This window comes from Trichosurus vulpecula, chromosome 7 (genome assembly GCF_011100635.1).
Source record: "Trichosurus vulpecula isolate mTriVul1 chromosome 7, mTriVul1.pri, whole genome shotgun sequence".
Classification (NCBI taxonomy): Eukaryota; Metazoa; Chordata; class Mammalia; order Diprotodontia; family Phalangeridae; genus Trichosurus; species Trichosurus vulpecula.
Genome location: NC_050579.1, coordinates 146,427,244 through 146,450,465, shown reverse-complemented (window position 1 = coordinate 146,450,465; position 23,222 = coordinate 146,427,244). Strand labels below are relative to the sequence as shown.

At 37.9% G+C, this 23,222-nt stretch overlaps 1 protein-coding gene across 1 annotated transcript in view; it reads left to right on the top strand.

Moving 5' to 3' along the window:
* Window positions 1–23,222, top strand: part of SLC35F1 (solute carrier family 35 member F1) — a 148,522-nt gene that overhangs the window by 22,238 nt on the left and 103,062 nt on the right. Inside the window, exon 3 of the mRNA XM_036768254.1 lies at window positions 8,053–8,180. Within this exon, the coding sequence (XP_036624149.1) occupies window positions 8,053–8,180 (128 nt within the window). The remainder of the gene's footprint in view (window positions 1–8,052; window positions 8,181–23,222) is intronic.

Sequence of the window (23,222 nt, the reverse complement as noted above, 5' to 3'; positions counted from 1 at the left end):
TAAGTCATTGTGACACGCTACATTCTTTCTAGTTGACATCACTCCATTAAGCAGCCCACTTTGGACTCACTCATTCAACCAGTTCTGAATTGACCTCACTTGTGTCATCCAGTCCACATCTCTGGAATTTGTGATCAAGGATATCAAATACCTTGCAAAAGTCTCAGTACCCTATGTTGAGAACTAAAAATTGAACCCTAGGAGCTGCCTTCATTTAGTAGGTGAGAAAAGGAAGTAAAGGAGACACAAAAGAAATAGATAAGGAAAATTCTTAATGTATAGAATTCAGAGTATATCCAAATAGGTTCATTTCATTCCAAGATTGCTTTCAAAAAGCATTTATCACTGACTAAAGCAGGAGACATTGGTGGTTGCCAAAGCAACAAGCTCTAGCTCGGTTTTCCCCAGAACTAGGACAGGACAGCTATGTCTTTGCCCTAGGGTAGAATATTTAACAGTTAAATACAACACCTTCTAGAAAGTACTTCTTCCCCTGCCCATCCTGTTGCTGACAACTGCATCATACAAATAACACCAACGTTAATTTTCAGCTTTTGGAAAACTTGAAGTTCCACGTCTACTCCATCATTCATCATCCTTCTCAGAGTCATCCCTTAACATTTAACCATTTTCTACAAAGTTCAAGAAAGGAGAGATTGCCTAATGGCCTAAAATTTTAAGCCATGATGAAGGTGTCTATTGAAGCTGGGCAACTCAACCGACTTATATGGCCTCTCTCTCTCAGTAGTGGCTGTAAGTGAAGTGTATGCTTGCCTCTGGTTATGCACAAAGTTGTCATGAATATGAAGGATCACTTTATGAGTGTGAGTCCTCCATGAAAATATGGCCGGAGGAATAATTGGGCCCCTTGTTCCACTAGCAGAGGGCACCTTGGCTGTACACTCTTGCAGTATTCTCATTCTCTATTCAGGCAACCCCTGGTGACCTCATAGTGTTAACAAGAACAGTATGAGTCAGTGTTATTGGGAGACCTTTCGTGACTCTGATCCATGTTTTTTGGATGGAATGTGAACTGTTACAGACTTTGTGCTAAAAAACCTCCTTCTTCCCCTCCCTCATTCATTTGACAAAGAGTTATTAGATATCCACTGAATGAATGGCACCATACCAGGTACTAGGATTGTTATTACTTTCATTAATAACATAACATATAATAATACATCTAATAAGCTTTTAAAAACCATCATCTTCAAACGCCATCTTCTAACAACCAAGGAAATCCTGTAATGGTATTTCTTTTTCACTCAGCCATATCATTCATATTTTGTTTTAAAGCTATATTTAGCAAGATTGATACTAAATCTTAATTGCTGGAGGTCTTCTTCATGATCTAAAGCATAAGATTCCCTCCCCCAACACACACACACAAATAGACTGCCCCACCTTACCCCAACCCACCATGTATTTGGACAAATAGATACAGTCACAGAGCTTCGGTACAATTCCCGCCTTAGGAAAACGGGTAGAATGGAAAGCCTGCCTGCCCATGCAAAAGTGTATCAGCTGTTTCATTGCACATCAGATAGATAGCAAAATAAAATGTGAATCCTTTGGTTGAAACTATTACCAAAATGGCCAAATGCCACTTCATGTGGCAAATTTTTGTTCTTACAAAATCAATTTTTTTTAATCATAATTTATTATATTTTTTTATAATCATGCCTTTTTACCTCTTTAATGACTTTCTATTCTATCCCCTCCATTCCTTTCCCACTGCCACTACCCTGCTCATAAACCCTTCAATGGCTCCCAGTATCTACAAAATCAAATCCAAACTCTTTAACCTGGTTTCCAAGACCCTTCATGCTCTGGCCTCTATCACTTTTCTAGGCCTGTTTCTCACTACTCCCATGTCTGAACTCTCAATTCCAGAAAAACTGAATAATTTGCTGTTCCCCAACAAGATACCAGGCTCTTCTTCTTCCCTACTTGTGCTTATTTTTTCTCTGCCTTTGGAATATTCTGCCCACCCATTTCCATCTGTTAAAATCTAACTCCTCTGTCAAGGAAATATAACCCTGGCATTATAACCCTTCCCAACCTGGCTCCTGCCTCCCCTTGCCAGCCTAATTATACATTACTTCTCTTTCTTCTCTCTATTGTCCAACCTAAGCACTCAATCTTCTGTGTCCATACTATCTTCTTTTGTCTGAAATACAACTCCCCCCCTCACCTCTACCTCTTAGGATCCTAGGTTTCCTTCAAAACTGGACTCAGGTATTGCCTTCTGTATGAGAACATGTCATCTCCCACCATAGAATATAAGATTCTTGAGGAAAAACAGTTTTTTGTATTTTTTGTTGTTGTTTTTACACCCCCAGTATCTGTAACAGTGTCTGACACATAGTAGGGGTACTTAATAAATGTTTGTTGATTCAAGTTCTGCCTTTTAAAAAATTGTTCAAATGTCTAATTTCTTAATGAAATTTTTTCTTGATCTTCTGCCTACATGTGGTCTCTCCCCTTGGCCCTGTGTTTACTGTACTTATTACATTCTTCTACATAATCTAATTATTTTGTACTATTTTTGTCTTATTTTTCCTGTACTTGTGGACAGAGATGTCAGCCTACCTCCTGCAGCACCCGGCAGAGTGCCTTATATAGCACAGGTGTTGCATAAATATTCTTGAATGAATTAATATATGAATATTTTTGAATGATAAATGTTTTACTCCCCTTTTTAAAAGTAGAATGCCTTTAAAATCATAACCTATCATCCTAATCTTCCATCTTTGGCTTTGATAATTTCTTCTGTCATCTTTTCTCAAGAAAAAACAGTCTTTTTTTTTCTCCTTCAAAATTTTAGGAAATTCCTCACAATTATGCTGGTACTTCTAGTAATTTCATTATATGGAGCTATAGAGACATTCTGGTGTTGTAGTTCTTAGGAATGCATTTTAAATATGCCTGTAAAGGTGTTGATGACCCAGTATGCTTCCATGGTAATGGGAACCATATAGCTATGTCCCCAGGTAGTACTTTAAAAGAAATTCCTTTTCATGATTACAATAAAATAAAAGATATTTTCTCATCTCCCAGGCTTATACTGCTACATGACTGCATTACATATTTCAGGTGCTTCAAGTGAAAAATGAATGTAAGAACATGTGTTTGGGTTTTTCACACACTGCAGGCTCCATCTTTAGTAGAACAGTAAGGGTAATTAATCATCCTTTGGGTCCATATAATGTTTTCCGTTGATTGACAGGAGCTTGAGAACATCGTGGAAACATAATTTCTGCACCATCTATTGGGATATGCTTATTTTCCAAACTATATTCTGTTTATTGTGCGAACTAATCAGGCTAATGGGAATTTTATAATGAGAACCTTTTTTTTTTACTCTTGGGTTTGGGATTTAATATACCGTTGATTTATTTTATTTTCTGTGTTCAACCTTTCACATGTGTTCAAAGTGTCTTTCCAGAATCAGTGCTATCATATGCTGAATAAATAAATCTATAATGAAGTCCCCAGATGCTACGCCCAAAAGGTATTCTGTAGGTTTGCATGCATTGAAAGCTATGTGCCCCCAATACATTTACTTTTACTATTTAGTCAAAAAATACAATTAATTAAAAATAAAAATATTCAATAAAATAGCTTATGAAGGAAATTAGTTTTGGGCCATTTGTCTCATAAACCTGGGTCACACTCTCCAATAAATGCACATGCAATTATTGGGCAGAGTAGATATGCTTAGAAATCACACATAGGGAATATATATAGCCAGGGCAGATTCACGGAAGGGCAAACATGTGGGAAATATATGTGGCCAGGGTTCATGTGTGGAGGGGATAACGAACGTTTCTAATAGTGCAGGGCCACCAATGTTTTTTGGTGATGTCAGAACTCTGTACGTCTGTACCTTTCCCTCACTTTTTTATTCGCCATCTCTCTCTCCACTAGGGGCCCTTTACTTTTCATGATGTAATTCCACTATGATCACTGCTGGACATTGTTCCCTGTAACCAGTCATCTCAGCTCCAGTCTGCTAAACTGTATTGACCAGAAAGCCTCTCCCTGAAGGGGTTGGGGGGAGGGATTTAGGGGGGCTAATATGGGGCTGACAAATCTTTAGTCATTGTTAGAAGATATCAGTCACTACATTCAGCTAATAAAAGCTAGGCATTTAATTCAACACATTAAATACTTATGTGCAAGCATTATGCTAGAAGCTATATTTTTTGTATCTAAATAGCTATCTGCTAAAGATGATAATATCCAAATCCACAAATTATCCCTTAAAACTCCCAAAGAATCCAAAGCATTTTAAAATTTTCTCTAAACTATGGAAATTCCCCAAATACAAGAAAATTTTTCAAGATTTCTTCTTTTTTATTTTGTTTTGATCAGACTTGAGTTTACAGTAAAACCAAGCAAATGTTCTCAAATATCAGAGCTGTTCTCTACATATTGATGCAGCATAGGACTTCATACAAAGCAGACACTCAATAAATGTTTATAAATTGAAGAGAAAATAGACTTGAATATGTGTGAATTCTTTTCAATTTTTCTTTTAATATGCATCGACTTGCCCATTGTTCTTTCTTGCCAAACTTGAAATCAAGAAAAATGTTGATTTGATTTTAGTCACAGATTTGTGAATAGATTTAATTTTTCTTCATTTGAGTCACAGATTCATCATAGAATTTTTTTTATTTCACCTTGTTCACCATGCCTAGTGTGGGCATCATCTTAAATTTGGCCATGAAACAGATCAACCATAGATAAGGAAATTCTGAACTTGGTATATAGGACAAATCTACTTCCCAGGCTAGTGTGCTCTCTCCACTGAAAATACAAGGATATAATTGGGAGATGGCTAAACAAGCCGTGGTATATGAATGTTATGAAATATTATTGTGCTACAAGAAATGACAAGCAGGATGTTCTCACAAAAACCTAGAAAGACTTATTTGAACTGATGCAAAGTGAAGTAAACAGAACCAGGAGACCATTATACACAGTAATAGCAGTATTGTTCAACAAAGAATTGTGAATGACCTAGCTATTCTAAGCAATACAATGATCTAAGACAATCCCAAAGGACTAATGATGAAGCATACTATCTACCTCCGGAGAAAGAACTGATATTGTTTGATTATAGAAGCACACTATTTTTCACTTTCTTTCTGTTGTTCTTTTTCTTGTACTTGTCTTTTCTTACAAAAGAACTAATATGAAAATGTTTAATAGGATTGCATATGTATAACCTATATCTGATTATTTACATCTCAAGGAAGGGAAGGAGGAAGGGAGAGAGGAATAGAATTTGGAATTCAAAACTTTTTAAAAAAATAAATATTAAAAAATTGTTTTTACATCATTTGGGGGAAAATGTGTGTGTGTGTGTGTGTGTGTGTGTGTGTGTGCAGTGACGGATGGGAGAGGAGGATGTGAAAGTGACTGCCATGTTGCAGGATTGCCTGATGCATTATACTGGTATGACCTTGGGCAAGTCACCTAACTTTCCCTCAGTATCTTCTTCTGTAAAATAAGATCAAGAGAGAGTACCTCTAAGAGGTCCCTTTCAATTGTAGATTTATGTTTATGGACCGAAGGAAGGTGTTTATAGTTGGAAGAGTGTATCATATAAATGGATCCTAATGGATGATCAAAAGAGGATGAGAACTTTCTTAAAAATTATAAGACTTGAGTTCAAGTTCCAATTAATCCACTTACTAGTTATGCAACTTTTATCAAGTCATTTTACCTTATTGGCCTCAGTTTCCTCACCTATAACATGAGGGAGTAGTACTAGATTCTTAGCTTCTTAACCATTTTTGTGTCATGGATCTCACTAGTTGTCTAGAAGCCTATGGACCCTTCCTCAGAATAATGTTTTATATGATTTTAAGTAAAAATAAAATATATAGGATTACAAATATGTAATTTTTCATGGAAGTTCATGGGAACTAACATATACTCATGGATTCCTTTCGGGTCTATGGACCCAAAGTTAGGAATCTCTAGCCTAAATTATCTCCAAGGACCCTTCCAGCTCAAATGCTTATGAGTCTGATGACTTTACAAAGTGCTTTACGTAGATTACTTCATCTGATTCTCATAACACTCCCCTGAGATAAGCAGGGCAAGAATTATTAGAGAGGCAGCATAGTGTGGGAAGTCAGTCAGTCAGCAAGCATTTTTAAACACCTACACTGCTAAGCACTGCAGGTACAAAGAAAGCTCCCAAGGAGCTCACAGTCCAATTGGGGAAACAGCATGCAAACAACTTTGGAAAAGGAAGATGTATACCGAATAAATTGGAGAGTATCAACAAAGGGAAGGCATTGATATTAAGGGGGATCTGGAAAGGCTTCTTGGAAAGTGAGACTTGAAGGTAGCCAGGCAAGCCAGGAGTCAGAAATAAAGAGGGAGAGAGTTCCAAGCATGGGAGGTCAACAAGTAAAATGCCTACAGTCAGAGATAGAGGATGTTTAGTGTGAGCAGCAACAAAAAGACCAGTGTCACTGAAATGCAAAATAAGTTGTGGGGTATAAGGAATAAGATTAGAAAGTTGGGAAGGGGACCAAGATATAGCAGACTTTAAGAGTCAAACAAGATTTTATGATTGATCCTAGAAACAAAGGGACTCACTGGAGTTGATTGAACTGGGGAGGGTGAGAGGTATGTGATTTAGAAAGATCAGTATGACAGCTGAGTGGAAGCTGGATTGGAGTGGGGAGAGACTTGTGACAGAAAGACCTACCAAGTAGGATCTAGCAATAGTCCAGGTATGAGGTGATAAAGTCCTGTACCAGAGTGGGGGCAGTATCAGAGGAGAGAAGGGGGCATAGGCAAGAGACATTATAAAGGTAAAATCAACAGACCCAAAGCAATAGATTAGATGTGAGAGGAGAGAGAGAGAGTATGCCAGGGATACCTAAGTTGCAAGCCTGGGTGATTAGGAGGATGGGGGTACCTTCCACAGTAATAGAAAAGATAGGAAAATGGGAGGGTTTGGGGAAAAAGATAATGAGTTCAGTTTTTTAAGTTAAGTTAGTGGTCTCTGGTCTTTGATATTTATTAGTTGGGTGACTGTGGACAATTCACAGCCTCTAAGCCTATATTTCTTGATCCATAAGACAGAAATAAAAATATCTATAGAACATTTCCACGGGGTTATTGTGAGAATTAAAGAAGACTACACACACACACACACACACACACACACACACACACACATAAGTGATTTTATAAACATTAAAACACTATATAAAATGTCAGTCATTATTTTCTCCATTTTAAAGATGAGAAACAAGGCTCTGAAAACTTAACTTGCCCAGACTTACATGGCCAGTCAATAGCAGGGCCAAGACTTGAACCCAGGTCTTGTCACCCCAAGCCTAGTGTTCTTTCCATTACACCATGCTTTCCCCAAAGTACCTGCTGTGGCTATGTTACAGAGGTCTGAGGCTAGGCTAGCACATTTCTGAGACTTTACCTTCTCTCTCCATCTCTCAGTAGTTGTACTGATTCCAAAGAGACAGCCCGGGCCATAAGGATCACTTTACCATGCCATGTTCAGAAAGGGAGCTTCAGACCTAAAGGAGGTAGTTTAGTATAGTGGAAAGACCCCAAGACAGAAGTAAGAGGGAAGAGCTTGATCCTCAAGCATCTTCCATTCATTTCTGGAATTCTTGCTACAGTAAGGGTGGACCTCACTGGTTTTTTTGTGCCTAGTATGATTTATGTGTCTTTTCTAATAAATCTTCTTATTCCATTGCAAGGTAGTATAATGATTTTTTTTCTATTCATTTCTGAGAAAATGTTTTTCATGGTGAACTAATAACCTGCTTCATCCTTCTCACACCTAAAAACTAATTTGGAGAACTGATATTTACAAGAAAGATTGTGGACTAAGTTAAGATTGTGAGTCCCTGACACTTTAATTCATTTGCTCCATTAGGCATTTGGTGTGATCAGAAAATGTAACACTGCAAAATATTAGAATCCTTGCCAAATATGTGATATATGATAGGTCCCAAACCCAAATTCATTTCTACTTAACTCTTTTTCATCCAGGAGAAGAAAACTTGCTGGCAATTTTGAGGAGAAGATGGTGGAAATATATGATCCTAGGCATCATAGATCTAGAAGCGAATTACCTGGTAGTCAAAGCTTACCAGTATACTACACTGACTAGTGTACAGGTAGGTGAGAGATTTCTCTCTTTCTTTCACTACTCCTATTTTCTGGTGTTATTTTATTGTGTCGACTACTGGCTCCTCAGCCATGGTAATCTGACTTTGCACATTGGCCAATCTTCAAAGGATTTTATAAGGTACAATGATAAGTATAGTAAAATATGTAATATGTATTAAGATTATGTAATAAGATTATGTAATATGTGTTAAGAGAATGGAATATGTCATGACAAATATTTTCCATACTGCTGTAATCCACAGAATGCTAAATCTAAAAGAATAATAGGATAATTACTCATCCCAGGACTATTTCTATCTAAACTCCATTTAAAAATGAGAAAATATTAGTATTAATCTAATCATAATTAATGTTATTAATTATCTATTGATAATAATAATAATCTCTCACTTCTGTGTAGTGCACTATGGTTTCTGAAATGCTTTATATACATTATATCATTTGAGCTCCACAACAAACTTGTGAGGTAGGGTGTTATTATTATCTCCATTTTACAGATGAGAAAACTGAGACTCAGGCAAGTTAAGTAATTTGATCACAGCTGAACAAATAGTAAGCATCAGAGGCAGGATTTGCATTACATCCACTACAATAGGCAGGACACTGGCATTTTTGTTAATATTTTTTCTCGATTCAGCTCTAATCAGACATTCATTTACCCTTGAGTTCAGTCATATTTTATTTCCATTTCCAAGAAGAAAATCAACTAAGTTGTTACCTTGCATGATGCCTCTTAATTTTTTGCTACTTAAAAGATTATCAATCAGCATTTTTAAAAAAAATGTTTAAAATGAGAACTACATCTTACATTCTCTCCCCTGTTCATTTTTAAATGGACTTTGTACAAATAACAAAATTGCTTAGTAATTCCTAAAACATCATTTCTCAAACAATTTGGCCAAAAACACTCTTGGGAATGAAATATATTGAAATATATCTATATATCTATATATCTATATATATCTATATATATATCTATATATATATATATACATATATATATATATATCAAAATATATCAAACCTATAAATGTTGTCCCATACCTGGGGCAGGGGAGCAGAAGAGGAGAGAAATGATATATTCCCATGGATAAAGTGAAATTGAAAAATTTTGGGAGCAAAATAGATGAAATTGAACCTATTTCCAATTTGAAAAATTGCTGTATACAGTATTTTCAACACATATATGGTTTTATATTTCATCTTTCAGAGGATAATACCACTACCTTTCATTTTTTACAGTGTCTGGTGTGTATGCCAATATGATGTGGTATACAGAATGTTAGGCAGTCAGGAAGACCTAGCTTTAAATCTTACCTGTGACACTAATTGCATGATCCCAAGAATATAACTAAACTTTTTTCTGCCTAGGAAACTCCCTAAGATTTATCTCAGTTGCAGAAGGGTTGAGATCTACCTCCATGGAAAATGTTTCCATACTGGGAGTTCCTCATGCTAATTAAGTCATAGAAACTTGAAGTACTGGTATCCTTATTACGTGGAACACCAAGATCACCACTGAACATAGATTGGTAAATCCTGCCCTAAAAATGTTACTCAGTTCCTTCTCTTTCATTCAATTAAAGAAATTATTAAGTGCCTACCATATATCAGACACTGTGCTAAACACCAGGGATACAAATAAGAAAAAGAGAAACAATCCCTGCCATCAAGGAGCCTACAAATGATTGCAAAAAGATGACTTTTAAAAGCTAAAGGCAGGGGAAGAGAGGGTGAGGAGGCCAAGAAGGCAGCCACTGGTGTAGTAGGGTATCTTGTGGTAGGGCATGGTGTTCCATGGCATCAAAGATAAGCAGAGATGCAGATGTAAAATAACGTTTTCAGGAATCTGTGAATTTTCTCAAGAAACCCTTATTTAGAATATCCCTAAACCTTGCTGCCAAAAGGATGTCTATGACCTTTAGTGCCTACCTCACAGGTTTGCTGTAAGGCTCAATGGAGATCAGGAATATAAGGCATTTGGCAAACTTCACAGTGCTATATCAACATCAGTAGTTATTATCATTAGTATTCCCACACAGTTATCAAGGCTACTTGAATTTTTCATTATTTATGCTATATGTTTACTTTTCTGATTGTATCCTATGTAACTAAACTGAGCTCGTTTATTTCACTTTCAATATCTAGTCCATTTCACACTTTATTACTCATGCAGTAATAGGATGATGGCTTGAGCCATTCTAAGGCTACAGAAAGAATTGGGCCCAAATGTGGGATTTGGCTAAGTTTGATACTTACATCTCCACTGAAGACTGCCCCAAAATCTTATCATGTACCTTTCACCAGGCCATGCTGGATTCTTTGGCTGCCATCCTTCTCTTCCACAGTTGTTTGTATGCACATCTTTCCCCCTATTAATTTGTAAGATTCTCAAGAAGAAAGTATGAGTATATGCATCCAAGTCAGAGATATCTAGCAGGCAGCTGATGATGTGGGCATAAAGCTCTGGAGAGAGAAGAAGGCTGATTTTGTGAATTTGGAAATCATCCACATAAAGGTGATAATTAAACTCATGGAAACTTCTGAGTTTAGCAAGAGAGACAAGGTCCTAGGAGTGAGTCTTGGGGATATGTTGACTCTTAAGGGAAGGGATAACAGATGATGAAACCTACAAAGAGACTGAGAAAGAGCAATCAGATTGATAGGAAGAACATCATGTGCAATGTCATGAAAGCTGGGAGAGGAGAGAAGATCCAAGAGTGGGTGATCACCAGTGTCAAATGCTGCAGAGAAATCATGAAGGATGAGTACTGAAAACAAACCACTGGATTTAGTAATAATCATTAGTAATCTTGAAGGAAACAGCTTCAGTTGAGTGGTAGTCAGACATGGTATTACAGGGAGTTGAGAAATGAATGAGAGGTGATGGAAATAAGAAGCAAGTACAGCTAACAGCATTATGTGTAATAGGGCACTTAAATATAAATAAAATAAATAGTAGCATACTTAATGTGTCAAAATAGGATGCTGCTCGACACACTATTTCTTTTGACTTGATATATCATTCCGACTAAAGCCCTGAAAAGAAATATCACAGGAAATTTCATAAATTCCCTAAGGGAGAGAATGACTAAAGACCCATATCTTCTATAATAACAAAGTGTCTACAAATATCACTTTTCTTTAAAATAAGGATCAAGAAGAAATGTTTTATTTAAGATTTACATTAAATATCTAGTGTGTTTGAAAAAAACTGTTTATTTCAGTTGCCAATCCCTACTGATTCTACCTCTATGATATTTCTGTCCTCTATTCCCTCCTCTCCATTCCCACTGACCCTAGTCCACACTCTCTCACCTCTTTCCTGGATTTCCATCATTGAGTTCATTCTTCATACCATCCCCAGAGCAATCGTCTTAGTGCATAGATCTGACCATATCACTTCACTGCTCAGTAATATTCTGTGTTTCTCATTCCCTAACATAGAATTATCCCCATAGGACAAAAGACAAACTCCATAGCGGGACTGTTCCAATATACCCTCATCTCATCATCCTCCTCATGAACAAAAACATGGTATATAATAATACGGGGAAGCTATGACTGTGCCATAGTGGAAAGAGTGCCGAGTCTGGAGCCAGGAAGATTCATCTTTCTGAGTTCAAATCCAACCTGAGGCACTAACAGTGTGACCTTGGGCAAGTCACCCAACCCTGTTTGCCTCAGTTTCCTCATCTGTAAAATGAGCTGGAGAAGGAAATAGCAAACCACTCTAGTATCTCTGCCAAGAAAACCCCGAATGGGGTCGTGGAGAGTAAGATAAGACTGAAAACAACTGAACAACAACGTATGATAATATGGACCATCATAATAATAGTAACAATAATTGGCATTTATTTTATACTTGCCAGTATTTATAAAACTGGTTAAGTTTTGCCACACATTTTCACACATTTTCTCATTTAATACTTACAACAACCTTGTAAAATAGGTGCTACAAATATTACTATCTATCCCTTTCCCATTTTATAGTTAAGGATCACCAGCATCAGAGAAAAGAAATTATTTTTTCATATTCACACAGCTAGTAAGTGTCAGAGGCAGGATTCTAACCCATGTCTCTCCTGATTTCAAGCCTAGTGCTTTTTTTTCCCACTACACTGTGGTGCTTCTTAACTACAGCAAGTTAGATTGTTCAATTTTTCCTTATCTCATTCTACTCTCTCCCATCTCTATACAGTTCTACATGCCCCAAACAATAATAACTAGCATTTTTATGGTACTTCAAGGTTTATAAAACACTTTACAAGTATTATCTCATTTTTATCCCCTAGGCAGCCTTGGAGGGTTGGTATTCCCTATTTTACAAATGGGGAAACTGAGGCACAGAGTCACATACCTAGTTAAGGGTCTGAGGATGGCTTTAAACTCAGAACTTCTTGCCTCTGCGGGCAGCTTTCCACATACTTAATCATCTAACTGCCTCTATTAAAATCTTACCCTTCTTCAGGGCTCAGGTTTGGTGTTACTATCTTCCTGAGGCTTTTCCTGATCACCTCAACTGGAAATAATCCCACTCTCCTCAAATCTCTCAAGCTACTCTGGCAATTTTTATTATCATGGCATTAATTTTCACAGAATACTTCTTTAGGCACTTGTCTCACTCCTTCTACAAGACTGTAAGCCCTTCATGACCAAGGACCATATTGATCATCATACTTTTTAGCCACAGCACCTAGCACAGTGTGTTGTCCATAGTAGGTGTTTAATAGGCATTTGTTGTATATCCTGATGACTTACAGTGAAGGAACATATATTTTGTACTTCCTTGAATTTATATATAGGACCCCCAAGAAATTTAAAATATGTGCACATTCACAGCAGGGACGAGAAGAATAGAAAAGGGTCTGTTGTATGATGCAGCATAATACAGAGGAGTACTGTTCCCAAACATGGACAGATGGTAGTGAAGAATGAGAAATGAGGAGCTCCCTCTCGCCTCCATCATTAGAAATGTATAATACTTGGTGATAAAGGGAAATATCAAACTGACATTTTCTTCTTAAATTAAAGATTATAAAGATAGATTCAATTAGTAGCTTGCTAAACATTATGCATTTTTTCATTTTCAAACCATTTTCTGCACAATGACCATTTCTACTAGCTATGGCCCATCCACTGCTCAGGTCTGCCCTTTGGTCCCTTTGGTGTTGAATTCTGCTACCTTTCCTTCCTGCCAGCTATTTCACATAAATTGAGGACAGGCTATTTTAATGTGATGTATTCGGGGAATCCATTTAAGTCATTCTGCAGCAATTCTGAAAATACAGAGAGTCTCGCTGAAATCCTCACTGGCCTTGATCAGAATTGACTGAACAAGGAGAAAAGAGAAAGGTAGAGAATAAGTTGCTAATTTTCCTAGAAACCCAATCCCACTTATGATAATGAAACCTATTACATGATTATCAATGGTGGAAATAGGAATGATTTGGTCTGGGAATCCTGAATGTATTGCTGTCAAGTCATTCGTATTCAGATTACTGTTTGTAAACTGAGGGAACTAAGAAGGTCTCATCCTGTTTCCTTTCATTCAGACCAATGAAAGGTATTTCCCAGGGATCTACTATGTTCCCAGTCTTGTATTCCTATCTTTCGATAGTATAAAACTTAGCTTCCATTTAAAGAGGTCTCCCAGGCCAGCCATCTATTCATTTCTCACCCATTTGTACTACTTAGACTGAACTCCAGTATGCCCCAAGCTGGGTAGCTTCCTCTCTATCCTGTCCCCACGGCTTTTCAGCTTTCTTTTTTGTGTGGTCTTTCCCTATTAGGTTATATGCTTCTTGAGGGCAAGGACTCTCTTCTTCATATTTGTATCCCCAGGGCTTAGTAGAGCTTACTGATTAATATAACCACCCCTCTTGGCAGGAACACCAACTATCCTAGAATAAATGGGTCTGTGACAACTGGATAGATTTGAAGTACAAAGACCTGATGGGCCTCTTGTCCCATTATTCCCCTCGCCATTTCAGTGTATTCACTACTCCTATGGTTTGTGATAGAGACAACTAACTTATATACAGCACTTAAAAAGTGTCATTTCTAGTGCTTTGCCCATCATAGACAGCAGCTGAAGAGAGTTGCTAACAGACAAGAAAGGAAAATGTATTCAGATAAAAGATGATGAAAGAGAGACATTGGCATGAAGAAACCAAGCTGTTTTCTTTATGAGAAAGTGAATAGGAAAAGGGTAATTCCTGTCTGAGAAGCTTCTTAGGATCACACCACTATGCTGGATTTAGGAGGATTTTAGTCTAAAGACACTCAGTGCATATGCTTCTCTTGACTCATGGAGAATGAGCACATTGTAACTGGGACTGTGAAATAGATTAACAGTGACATTTGGCTGAATTAGAAAGTCTGCGTGTATTTTTATAACTCTGGGAAATGGACCATTTTAGTAGAAAACTAACTTTGAACTGTCTTCCCTTTCCCCCTAAGATATTGTCCCTCTTTCCTCAGCCACGTAGAACAGAAGGGCAAATACGCTGACGGGATCTAGATCACAGATGCAAAAACCTAGAGATAGAGGGGACAGCAATGGTCATCTAGTCCAACCTTCTCTTTTACAACAGAAGAAATTGAGGCCCAAGGAAGTTAAGTGGCCTGTCCAAGGACACATAGGTATAGTTATCATCACGGATGGCATTTAAACCCAGGTCCTCTAATATTTCACTAATACTGTGTGATCACAAGTTCACAGATCTAGAGAGGACCTCAGCAGTCATCTGGTCCAGGGCTTCTTAAACTTTTTCCACTCCTGACACCTTTTCCTATTTAGGCAGAGTTTGTTGGTATGCGTGGCCCAAGGGCACGTGCAGTGCCAAGTGCCCATGCTTTGTGTTCAGATCCAAGGCTGCAATGAAGTTGTATGATGCAACAGGGCAAGGGCTGCCAGAAATACCTCAGATTCATTACGCATTTTATTTTTAATTAATTTTTGGTCCTTGCACATTCAGAAACCTTTTACTGTTGCCGAATTTTTCTCAACCCAATATGGGGTCATGACCCACAATTTAAGAAGCACTGATTCTAGTTCAACCTCTTTTTACCAAGCAGGAAACAGACCCAGAGAGAATAAGTGACTTATCCTAGTCACACAGGTATTGGTGAAAGGGATGCATGTGCTCTCAAATACAATAAGCAGCTAGGTGGTACAGTGGTTAGAGTACCAGCCCTGGAGTCAGGAAGATCTAAGTTCAAATCTTACCTCAGACACTGACTAGCTTTTTTGGGGGGGAGGGGCAGGGCAATTGGGGCTAAGTGACTTGCCTAAGGTCACACAGCTAGTACATGTGTCAAGTGTCTGAGGCCAGTGACTCTAGATTTAACCCTCAGTTAAGTGCCTCAGTTTCCTCATCTGTAAAGTGAGCTGGAAAAAGAAATGGCAAACTGCTATAGCATCTTTTTCCCAAAAAAAAAGATCCCAAATGAGATCATGCAGACTCAAATGTGACTGAAAAACATCTGAACAACAAACCCAAAGTGCTCTTATTATAAGCGCGTTTCCATTTTTGAGGCATTCTTTAGCTTTTATCTCTGTGCCATGTGTAGGAAATTACTGTGATTTCCTGGGTCCATGCTTATTTGTGAGAGATATGCCTCTCACAGAATTGTTGTTCAGTTTCTGTCATATTCAACTCTTCATGACCCCTTTTGGGATTTTCTTGGCAAAGATATTGGAGTGGTTTGCCATTTCTTTCTCCAGCTCATTTTACAGATGAAGAAACTGAGGCACTTAATGGATGGTTAAGTGACTTGCCCGGGGTCACATAGCTAGTAAGTGTCTGAGACCAGATTTGAACTCAGGAAAATGAGTCTCCCTGACTTCAGATTGGGCACTCTATCCACTGTGCCACCTAGCTGCCCACTCATGCAACTTTCAGGTTGGAAATGACCTCATAAATCATCAAGTATTCTGCACCCAAAAAGAAATTCCATCTCCCTAATCCCTGAAAAGTGGTCCTGAGACATGTTCTTGAAGACCTTCAGTGAAGGAGAACCTCCTGTCTTGGAATGCAGCCCATCCCACTTTCAGATAGCTCAGATCATTGGGAACCTTTTCATTATCTATGTTAAGCTCAACCCTATGTCTCTGTAGCTTTCTTCCAACACCTCTAATCCAGAGCCATGCAGAGTAAAGCTAATACCTTTCTTGCATGATGGCTCTTCAAATACCTGAAGTCACAACCATGCTCCCACTTGTCCAAGCTAAACTTCACCCATTCTTTCAACCAGTCCTTGCAGTGGTATGGTCTGTAGTCCCCTCAACATCCTGACCAAACTTCCGTAAGAGCACTGCCTTATGTTAGCTTGCATCAGTGTCTGAAGGGAAAGGAAGAAAATAGTATTTACCATTTCTATTTACAATCTCCCTATTTTCGTTTCTTTTCCCAGCGGTGAGGGAAAAAGGTATCATACCTACACTAGACCTAAAATCAGGAAGACTTGAATTCTAATCCAACCTCAAACATTTACTGGCTATGACCTTGGGCAAATGACTTAACTTCTGTCTGCCTCAGTTTCCTTATTTATAAAATAGGGTTAATAATAGCACCTATTACCTAGAATTATTGTGAGGATGAAATGCGGTAATAATTGTAAAGTGCTTTGCAAACCTTAAAGCACCACGTAAATGCTGTCACTATTATTATGTCTATGTTATAAAAAATATGTTGTTCATTCGTGTCTGACTCGGTGTACCAATATATCCACAGGGGTTTTCTTGGCAAAGATACTGGAGTGGTTTGCTTCTCCAGCTTATTTTACAGATGAGGAAACTGAGGCAGAGTTAAGTGACTTGCCCAGAGTCCCACAGCTAACTAATATCTGAGGACAGATTTGAAATCAGGTCTTCCTTATACCAGGCCTGGTGCTTTATCTACTTCACCAACCAGCTGCCCCTGGTCGTTAGCCCTCAGAATTACTTTGTATTTATTCCGTATATGTTTTTGTAGGGACTCATCTCTGTATTCCTCCCAGTAGAATGTAAGTTTCTGGAGGATAGAGATTTCTCTGTATGCATAGTTCAGTGTGTGGCACTTAGTAGGTGTTTAGTAAATGCTTGCTTGATTGAATCACTTCTGAGAGAATAATTAAATGGCCTTTATATTTGCAGTGGGCTTGAATTTCATTCTGAATAGATGAGTTCAGAGAGTATTTCTATGTACATTTGAAATAGCTCCCTTCGGCTTGAGTTTAAGATTATGAGGTAAGCTTTTAGGACTATATCTTCTTCTTTATCCTCGCTGTTTTTACACATCCCTGGTGTAGGTCTGTGGAAGTTTAATGACTATTCTGGGGGTATGTCTCAAGTACATTTAAAGGCAAAGCTTTCAGAAGTAGGCAACATTCATACCCCCCCAGAGGTAAAATTCTATTTGGATTCTCTTCTAGTTTCCTTAGGTCTGGACTTTCCTATTCCCTAGAATGTGAAACTGTCATAAATATGTAGTAGCTCAGCTCAAAATGCCATATGTTACACTTCATTTGCATTGTAAGGTTTTCTGTCAGCCCCTCTGACCTCACACAATACCTAGACACACCATTAGAGAAACAAATGTAAACCTGCCTTCCGGCTCCATTGTGTCCCATTATGATGTCCATCATTGCCTCTTTCCCAAAGTGAAATCTGTCAGAAATCCCTCATTAGGGAGGCACCCCACCCCTTCTGAAATCCATGGGCTTGGACTGGTACCCCCAGGGGCTGTCAAGTAATAGCACTTGAGATGTGTGGCACTTGTCTCTCAATAGACTCATAATAGCCATGCTGGCAAGGTCAGGATGACACATGCAGCTGATTCTAACTATACTTTGTATTCACTTCCAAAGACTTGGTGTTGCACAAGGTGTCTCAGTCAAACGTGCTAACCCCCTTAGGATTTACAGCAAGCCTTCTGGTTCCTTTCCCCGGCCCAGCCCACGAACAGTTTTACAAATGAAGAACCTGAGGTCACTAGGTTAAATGATTTGCTTAAGATCCCCAAAGTTCAAAAGAGTAAGAGCCAGGATTTGAACCCAGGACCTCTGACTCCCCAAACCAGTGGTCTCTCTATTATATGACACTACTTTCTTGGGTCACCTTTATCTTCTTTTCACTGAGACTTGAAATTACACTGTAGTATAGTGGAAATAAAATTGGATTTGAAGTCAGAGAATCTGGGTTGAAATTCTGGCTTTGCACCATCTTTGCAATCTAGGGCAAAGTGGATTAACTTCTCAGAAAGCCAGTTGCAACATCTGTAAAATGAGAAATATTGTTGGAATAGATGAAGTGTTCTTGATTAGAAGGAGTGAGGTGGTGCAGGGACATAGAGCATTGGGCCTGGAGTCAGGAAGACCTGAGTCCAAATCTGGCCTCAGGAATATACTGGCTGTGTGACCCTGGACAAGTCACTTAACCTCTCTCTTCCTCAGTTTCCTTAACTGTAAAATGGGGATAATAATAGCTACTACCTCCCAAGGATGATGTAAATAAATGACATAAGATTTATAAACGTTTAGCAATGACTGGTATATGGTAGGCACTTAATAAATGCTTGTTTCTTTGTTAATTTTGGGGGATCATGGATCCCTTTGGCAGCCTAGTGAAGCCTATGGACCCCAGCATTTAGCACAGTGCCTGGCATATAGTAGGTGCTTAATAAATGCTTATCAATTGACAGACTAACCTCAAAATAACATTTTTAAATGCATAAAATAAAATCTATAGGATTACAAAGTTAACTAACGATTAATGAAAATAAAGATGTAATTTTTTTCTATCCAAGTTCATGAACTCCAGGTGAATCCAAGAACCCCTAGATAATTCCTAAGCGCCCCTTCTAACTCTAAATCCTTCTGAGTGAAGCAGGTATATCCCTGTCTCTTTCAGCCATAGCATCATCACAATGGAGGATTCTATGCTTAGGTTATTGACCAAAGGAAATGGTAAATTGGTTTCAGATTCTTCATGTGCCTGAGGCTCCTTTTCTCAAGCCTTTCATATAACAAAAATAACCACAATGACTGTGGTTTATGGACTTCAGAAAACAGACCTTAATAGTAGGACTTCTGTATACTCTGGTCAGTTTCAGCCCTTAATGACATTAAATCAGGTAGCTCAAGTTGAAGCAAACCAGGTGCCCACACACACACTGCCGGTCCTTGCATATTTTATACCCTGTTAATGCATAGTGTTTCTCTTAGCCTATTTTGAGATGAAAATTAAGAAAAATTATTCTCATATTATTCCCTCTCCCCACATACTGTCTTTTTCCTACTTTAAATAGCAGCTTTAAAAATATCAGTCCATTTCACAGAGTGATAGAATATCAGAATAAAAAGAGAAGGAAGTATCAGGAGGTTTAGATTTCAGTGATTTTGGTCATTGATTGATTTTTATGTAACTTTGGTTAGGTTACTGTTCTTTCATAAGTAGGGGTGACAATCGCATAAAGATTAATGAAAATTACTACCAGATGTTCACGTAATTCCTCCCACCTGGTCTATTTTAAAAGAAGATATCAAGGGAAAGGGGTAGTGGGTAGGAATTATACAATATGGTAATATTGTGCAATAAATATAGTAATAAACTATTTAGTTTTATATCTTCAGACCCCCCCTCCAGTATTTAGAACTCTTTTAAAGCTCTAAAATGTTATCTGACTTGCAACAGCAATAAATTTGGATTATTTGAATAGGTGTGCTATGTTTTCAAATATAGATGTGTTCCTTAAAAATTGGGTTAAATTCAAATGTTTACAGTTGAATTCATATTTTAATTGCCCTAGGAAACATATTCTTTAAATAAAGTTCAGGATGAATCATTTAAAAATTAAAGAACCTTTTCATAATTGAAATAATATATCTGTTGAATATATCTGTTTGGTGAATTAGGTTTTTATTTGAATTTGTAAAGCAAAGCAGCCCTTATCTTAGAATGCTACACCCGCATAGTGAGAGAGTCAATCAATAAGCACTTATTGAGCATTTACTATATGCCAGGCATTGTGTTAGGAACTGGGAGTACAAGACAAAAATGAAACCATCTCTGCCCTCAGTGAGCCTTTATTCTGTCAATGGATATATACACAAAATAGATACTAGGTGGTTTTAGGGGGAGGACATAATCCCTGAGTGAATCAGGATGCTTTTAAAAAGGGCCAATTGGTTCTTGGCATTTTCCTTAAATAGTTTCACATGAAAGCAAAGCATTGCTGGGACAACTTGTTCAACCTAATACCTACCTAACTATTGTATCCATCCATCTGGCAGCATCCACCCTTCCTACCAACCCCTGAATCTGTTACTGCCAACCTCAGTCCTGCTTTGTTCTGTGCTCTGTTCATTTCGATTACTGCCCCAGCTTGGATTCACATCACTAACTGGCTCTGTTCTCTCAATTTGCCTTCTGCCTAGAAGTGTTCCAACAGATCATCCCACCTGCACCTCCCAAGCAGCCCTACAGCACCGCCTGCTGGCTCAACCCTACTTACCATGGTGAACCTTCAGATATAATCAGAGTTAGTCTAATAGGATGATTCCTCTACAAGGAGGAATTTAAGAAGCCTCTTCTTTCTATGATTTTGTCAATTACCATTAGTCACTGTAAATTTCCCGAAGAAAAAAAAGAGAAATATAGATAGAATAGAAAGTGTTGGTAATTTTTTCTAATGGCCAGCCAATTAAATAAGAAAAAAAAAATAAACTTGTCTTTCTCTATTAAAAAAAAAACCTTATAACTATTTAGTCTGAAAAAAATTAATTTTATTAGAATGTGAGAGTACTCAGGTTGATTTTTTAAGGTTTTAACTCTAATCAATGAAAAGCATTTTGCTTTTGAAATATGGACGCATAACCCTCTAGCACTTGTTAGAAAACCATTTAAACTCTATATACATACAATTATAATAGATTGTTTTTAATCATCAACTACAGCCATTCCCCAAATGCTGTGCGTTATTGTGCAAAGTCCTAGAAATAAGATACATTGGAAGGTTATCAAATTTTTTTCCATTCGATTATTGTCTGGTCCTGAAAGGGTTCCAGATCATCTAGTGCAAAGGAGAAAGTCTAGAATCTGTTGTGGTGAATTTAAAATGTGACTCTTTTTTTTCTTGCTTGCTTTCTTCTTTTCTTTTGCTTCCTTCTACATGGGTATTGAACCACTAGAAGTCTTAAGTTTAAGTTTAGATGAACACACAAAAATATTATAGTACTCTAAATTAAGCACTAAAAATGACATGAATTTTGTAATGTCATTGCTATTTTGTTGTTCAGTCATTTCAGTCGTGTCCAACTTTTCGTGACCCCACTTGAGGTTTTTGTTGGCCAAGATACTGGAGTGATTTGCCATATCCTTCGCCACCAAGTTTAAGTGACTTGCCCAAGGTCACACAGCTAGTTAGTGTCTGAAGCTAGATCTGAACTCAGGTCTCCCTGACTCCAAGCCCAGCACACTATCCACTGTGCTACCTAAGTGCCCTGTCATTGCTATGGGGAATTCCAATTGAGGAAATTCTCTCTGCCAAAGCAGATGAATAGCTGCTCTACAATTTATTGTCCTAAAGAGCTTCCTGGGGCATTGAGAGATTAAATGACTTATTCAGGAGATTTGAAACTAGATCTTCCTGAGGCCAGCTCTCTACTACACCAATAGGGCCTTTATGAATTGCAATTTAAAATACCTACTCTCAAAGAGATTGTATTCTGACATGACAGCATCATTACAATAAATGAGTCTAAGATGACTACTTTGAAGGAAACAGCACTTACTTGGATACCTAGTTAGTCCTCAGTTTAGGTCCTCCCAACTTACTTCCATTACCTAGTGGCTATCACAGCTACATGGCAACAGGAATTCTTCCTTTCCCCATTGCTGCCTTTTAGCATTTTCTTCCTCTTCCTTCTCCTTAGCCCCTTTTTCTACCTTCTGCAATCCTGTTACTATTAATTTTGCCATTAAATTCAAATAGATACCTACTCTGTGCAATGAATGCACTGTGATTATCTGTGCCAACAATACAAAGAGAGAAAAGACATGAGCTTCAGACATAAAACCCATGGGGGAGAAAACACCAGGAACTTTCCTTTATGTATTGGGGGGAGGGATGGAGACCTTAAATCACTGGCCACTATTAGTAGAGACCCTGGACCCCCATGAGGCCACTGCTAGGGAGACTGTCAGTGAGGGAAGGAAGGGGCAATGCTAGATTTGACCAAATAAGAGCTCACCCAGAGAACTGCCAGTTTGTTTCTGAAATATTTCATGATCTCCCCCATCTGTCCTTCCTTAGAACTTGCAAAATAATATGTGCGTACCTGGGTAATGCACTTATCATACTCTATTTTTAATTTCAGTTGTTTACGTACACCGTATCCATCATCCCTGCTAGATTATAAACTCCCTCAGAGCAGGACTTAAGTCTTATTCATCTTTTCACCTCCATTAGAGTCACATTTAATAAATACATGTCAAATAAATGTTAAATTTTTCCCACAAATGACCATTTCAGATTTGTAAAGGCACTTCTACTCCCAATTATTTGATTTTTAAATATTAAAATCTTATACTTAAAAAAATAAAATAATGTTAACTTGTACCTTTGGACAGCTAGAGCTGGATTTAGGAGCAAGTACAGGTATCTTCTCTTTAAGAAAACTCATCAGAAGAAAAAAAAATGTGAAAATTCTACAGACACACATCAAGAAGAGATTCTTTTTACTTTAATGATGTGAACAATCCTTAAGGTCCTCAGCGTGGGTAATCTATTTATGCAGATCAGAACCCCCTTCTTCGCCTTCTCATCCTATGGAATTTTTAAGGTTTGTTCATAAATCTGTGGCATATCCACTCAGTGTGATAGATACCTTCTACTGGTTCTTTTCATATTTTGGGGGGAAAGGATGTGAGACTGTAGCCCTTAGGGTCTGTCTTCTCTCACTAGCTATGTAACAATCTCAATTCCTCTTCTTGTCACATATACATTCAATGATGACTTTAACAGACCAACTTTCACATGCTTGTC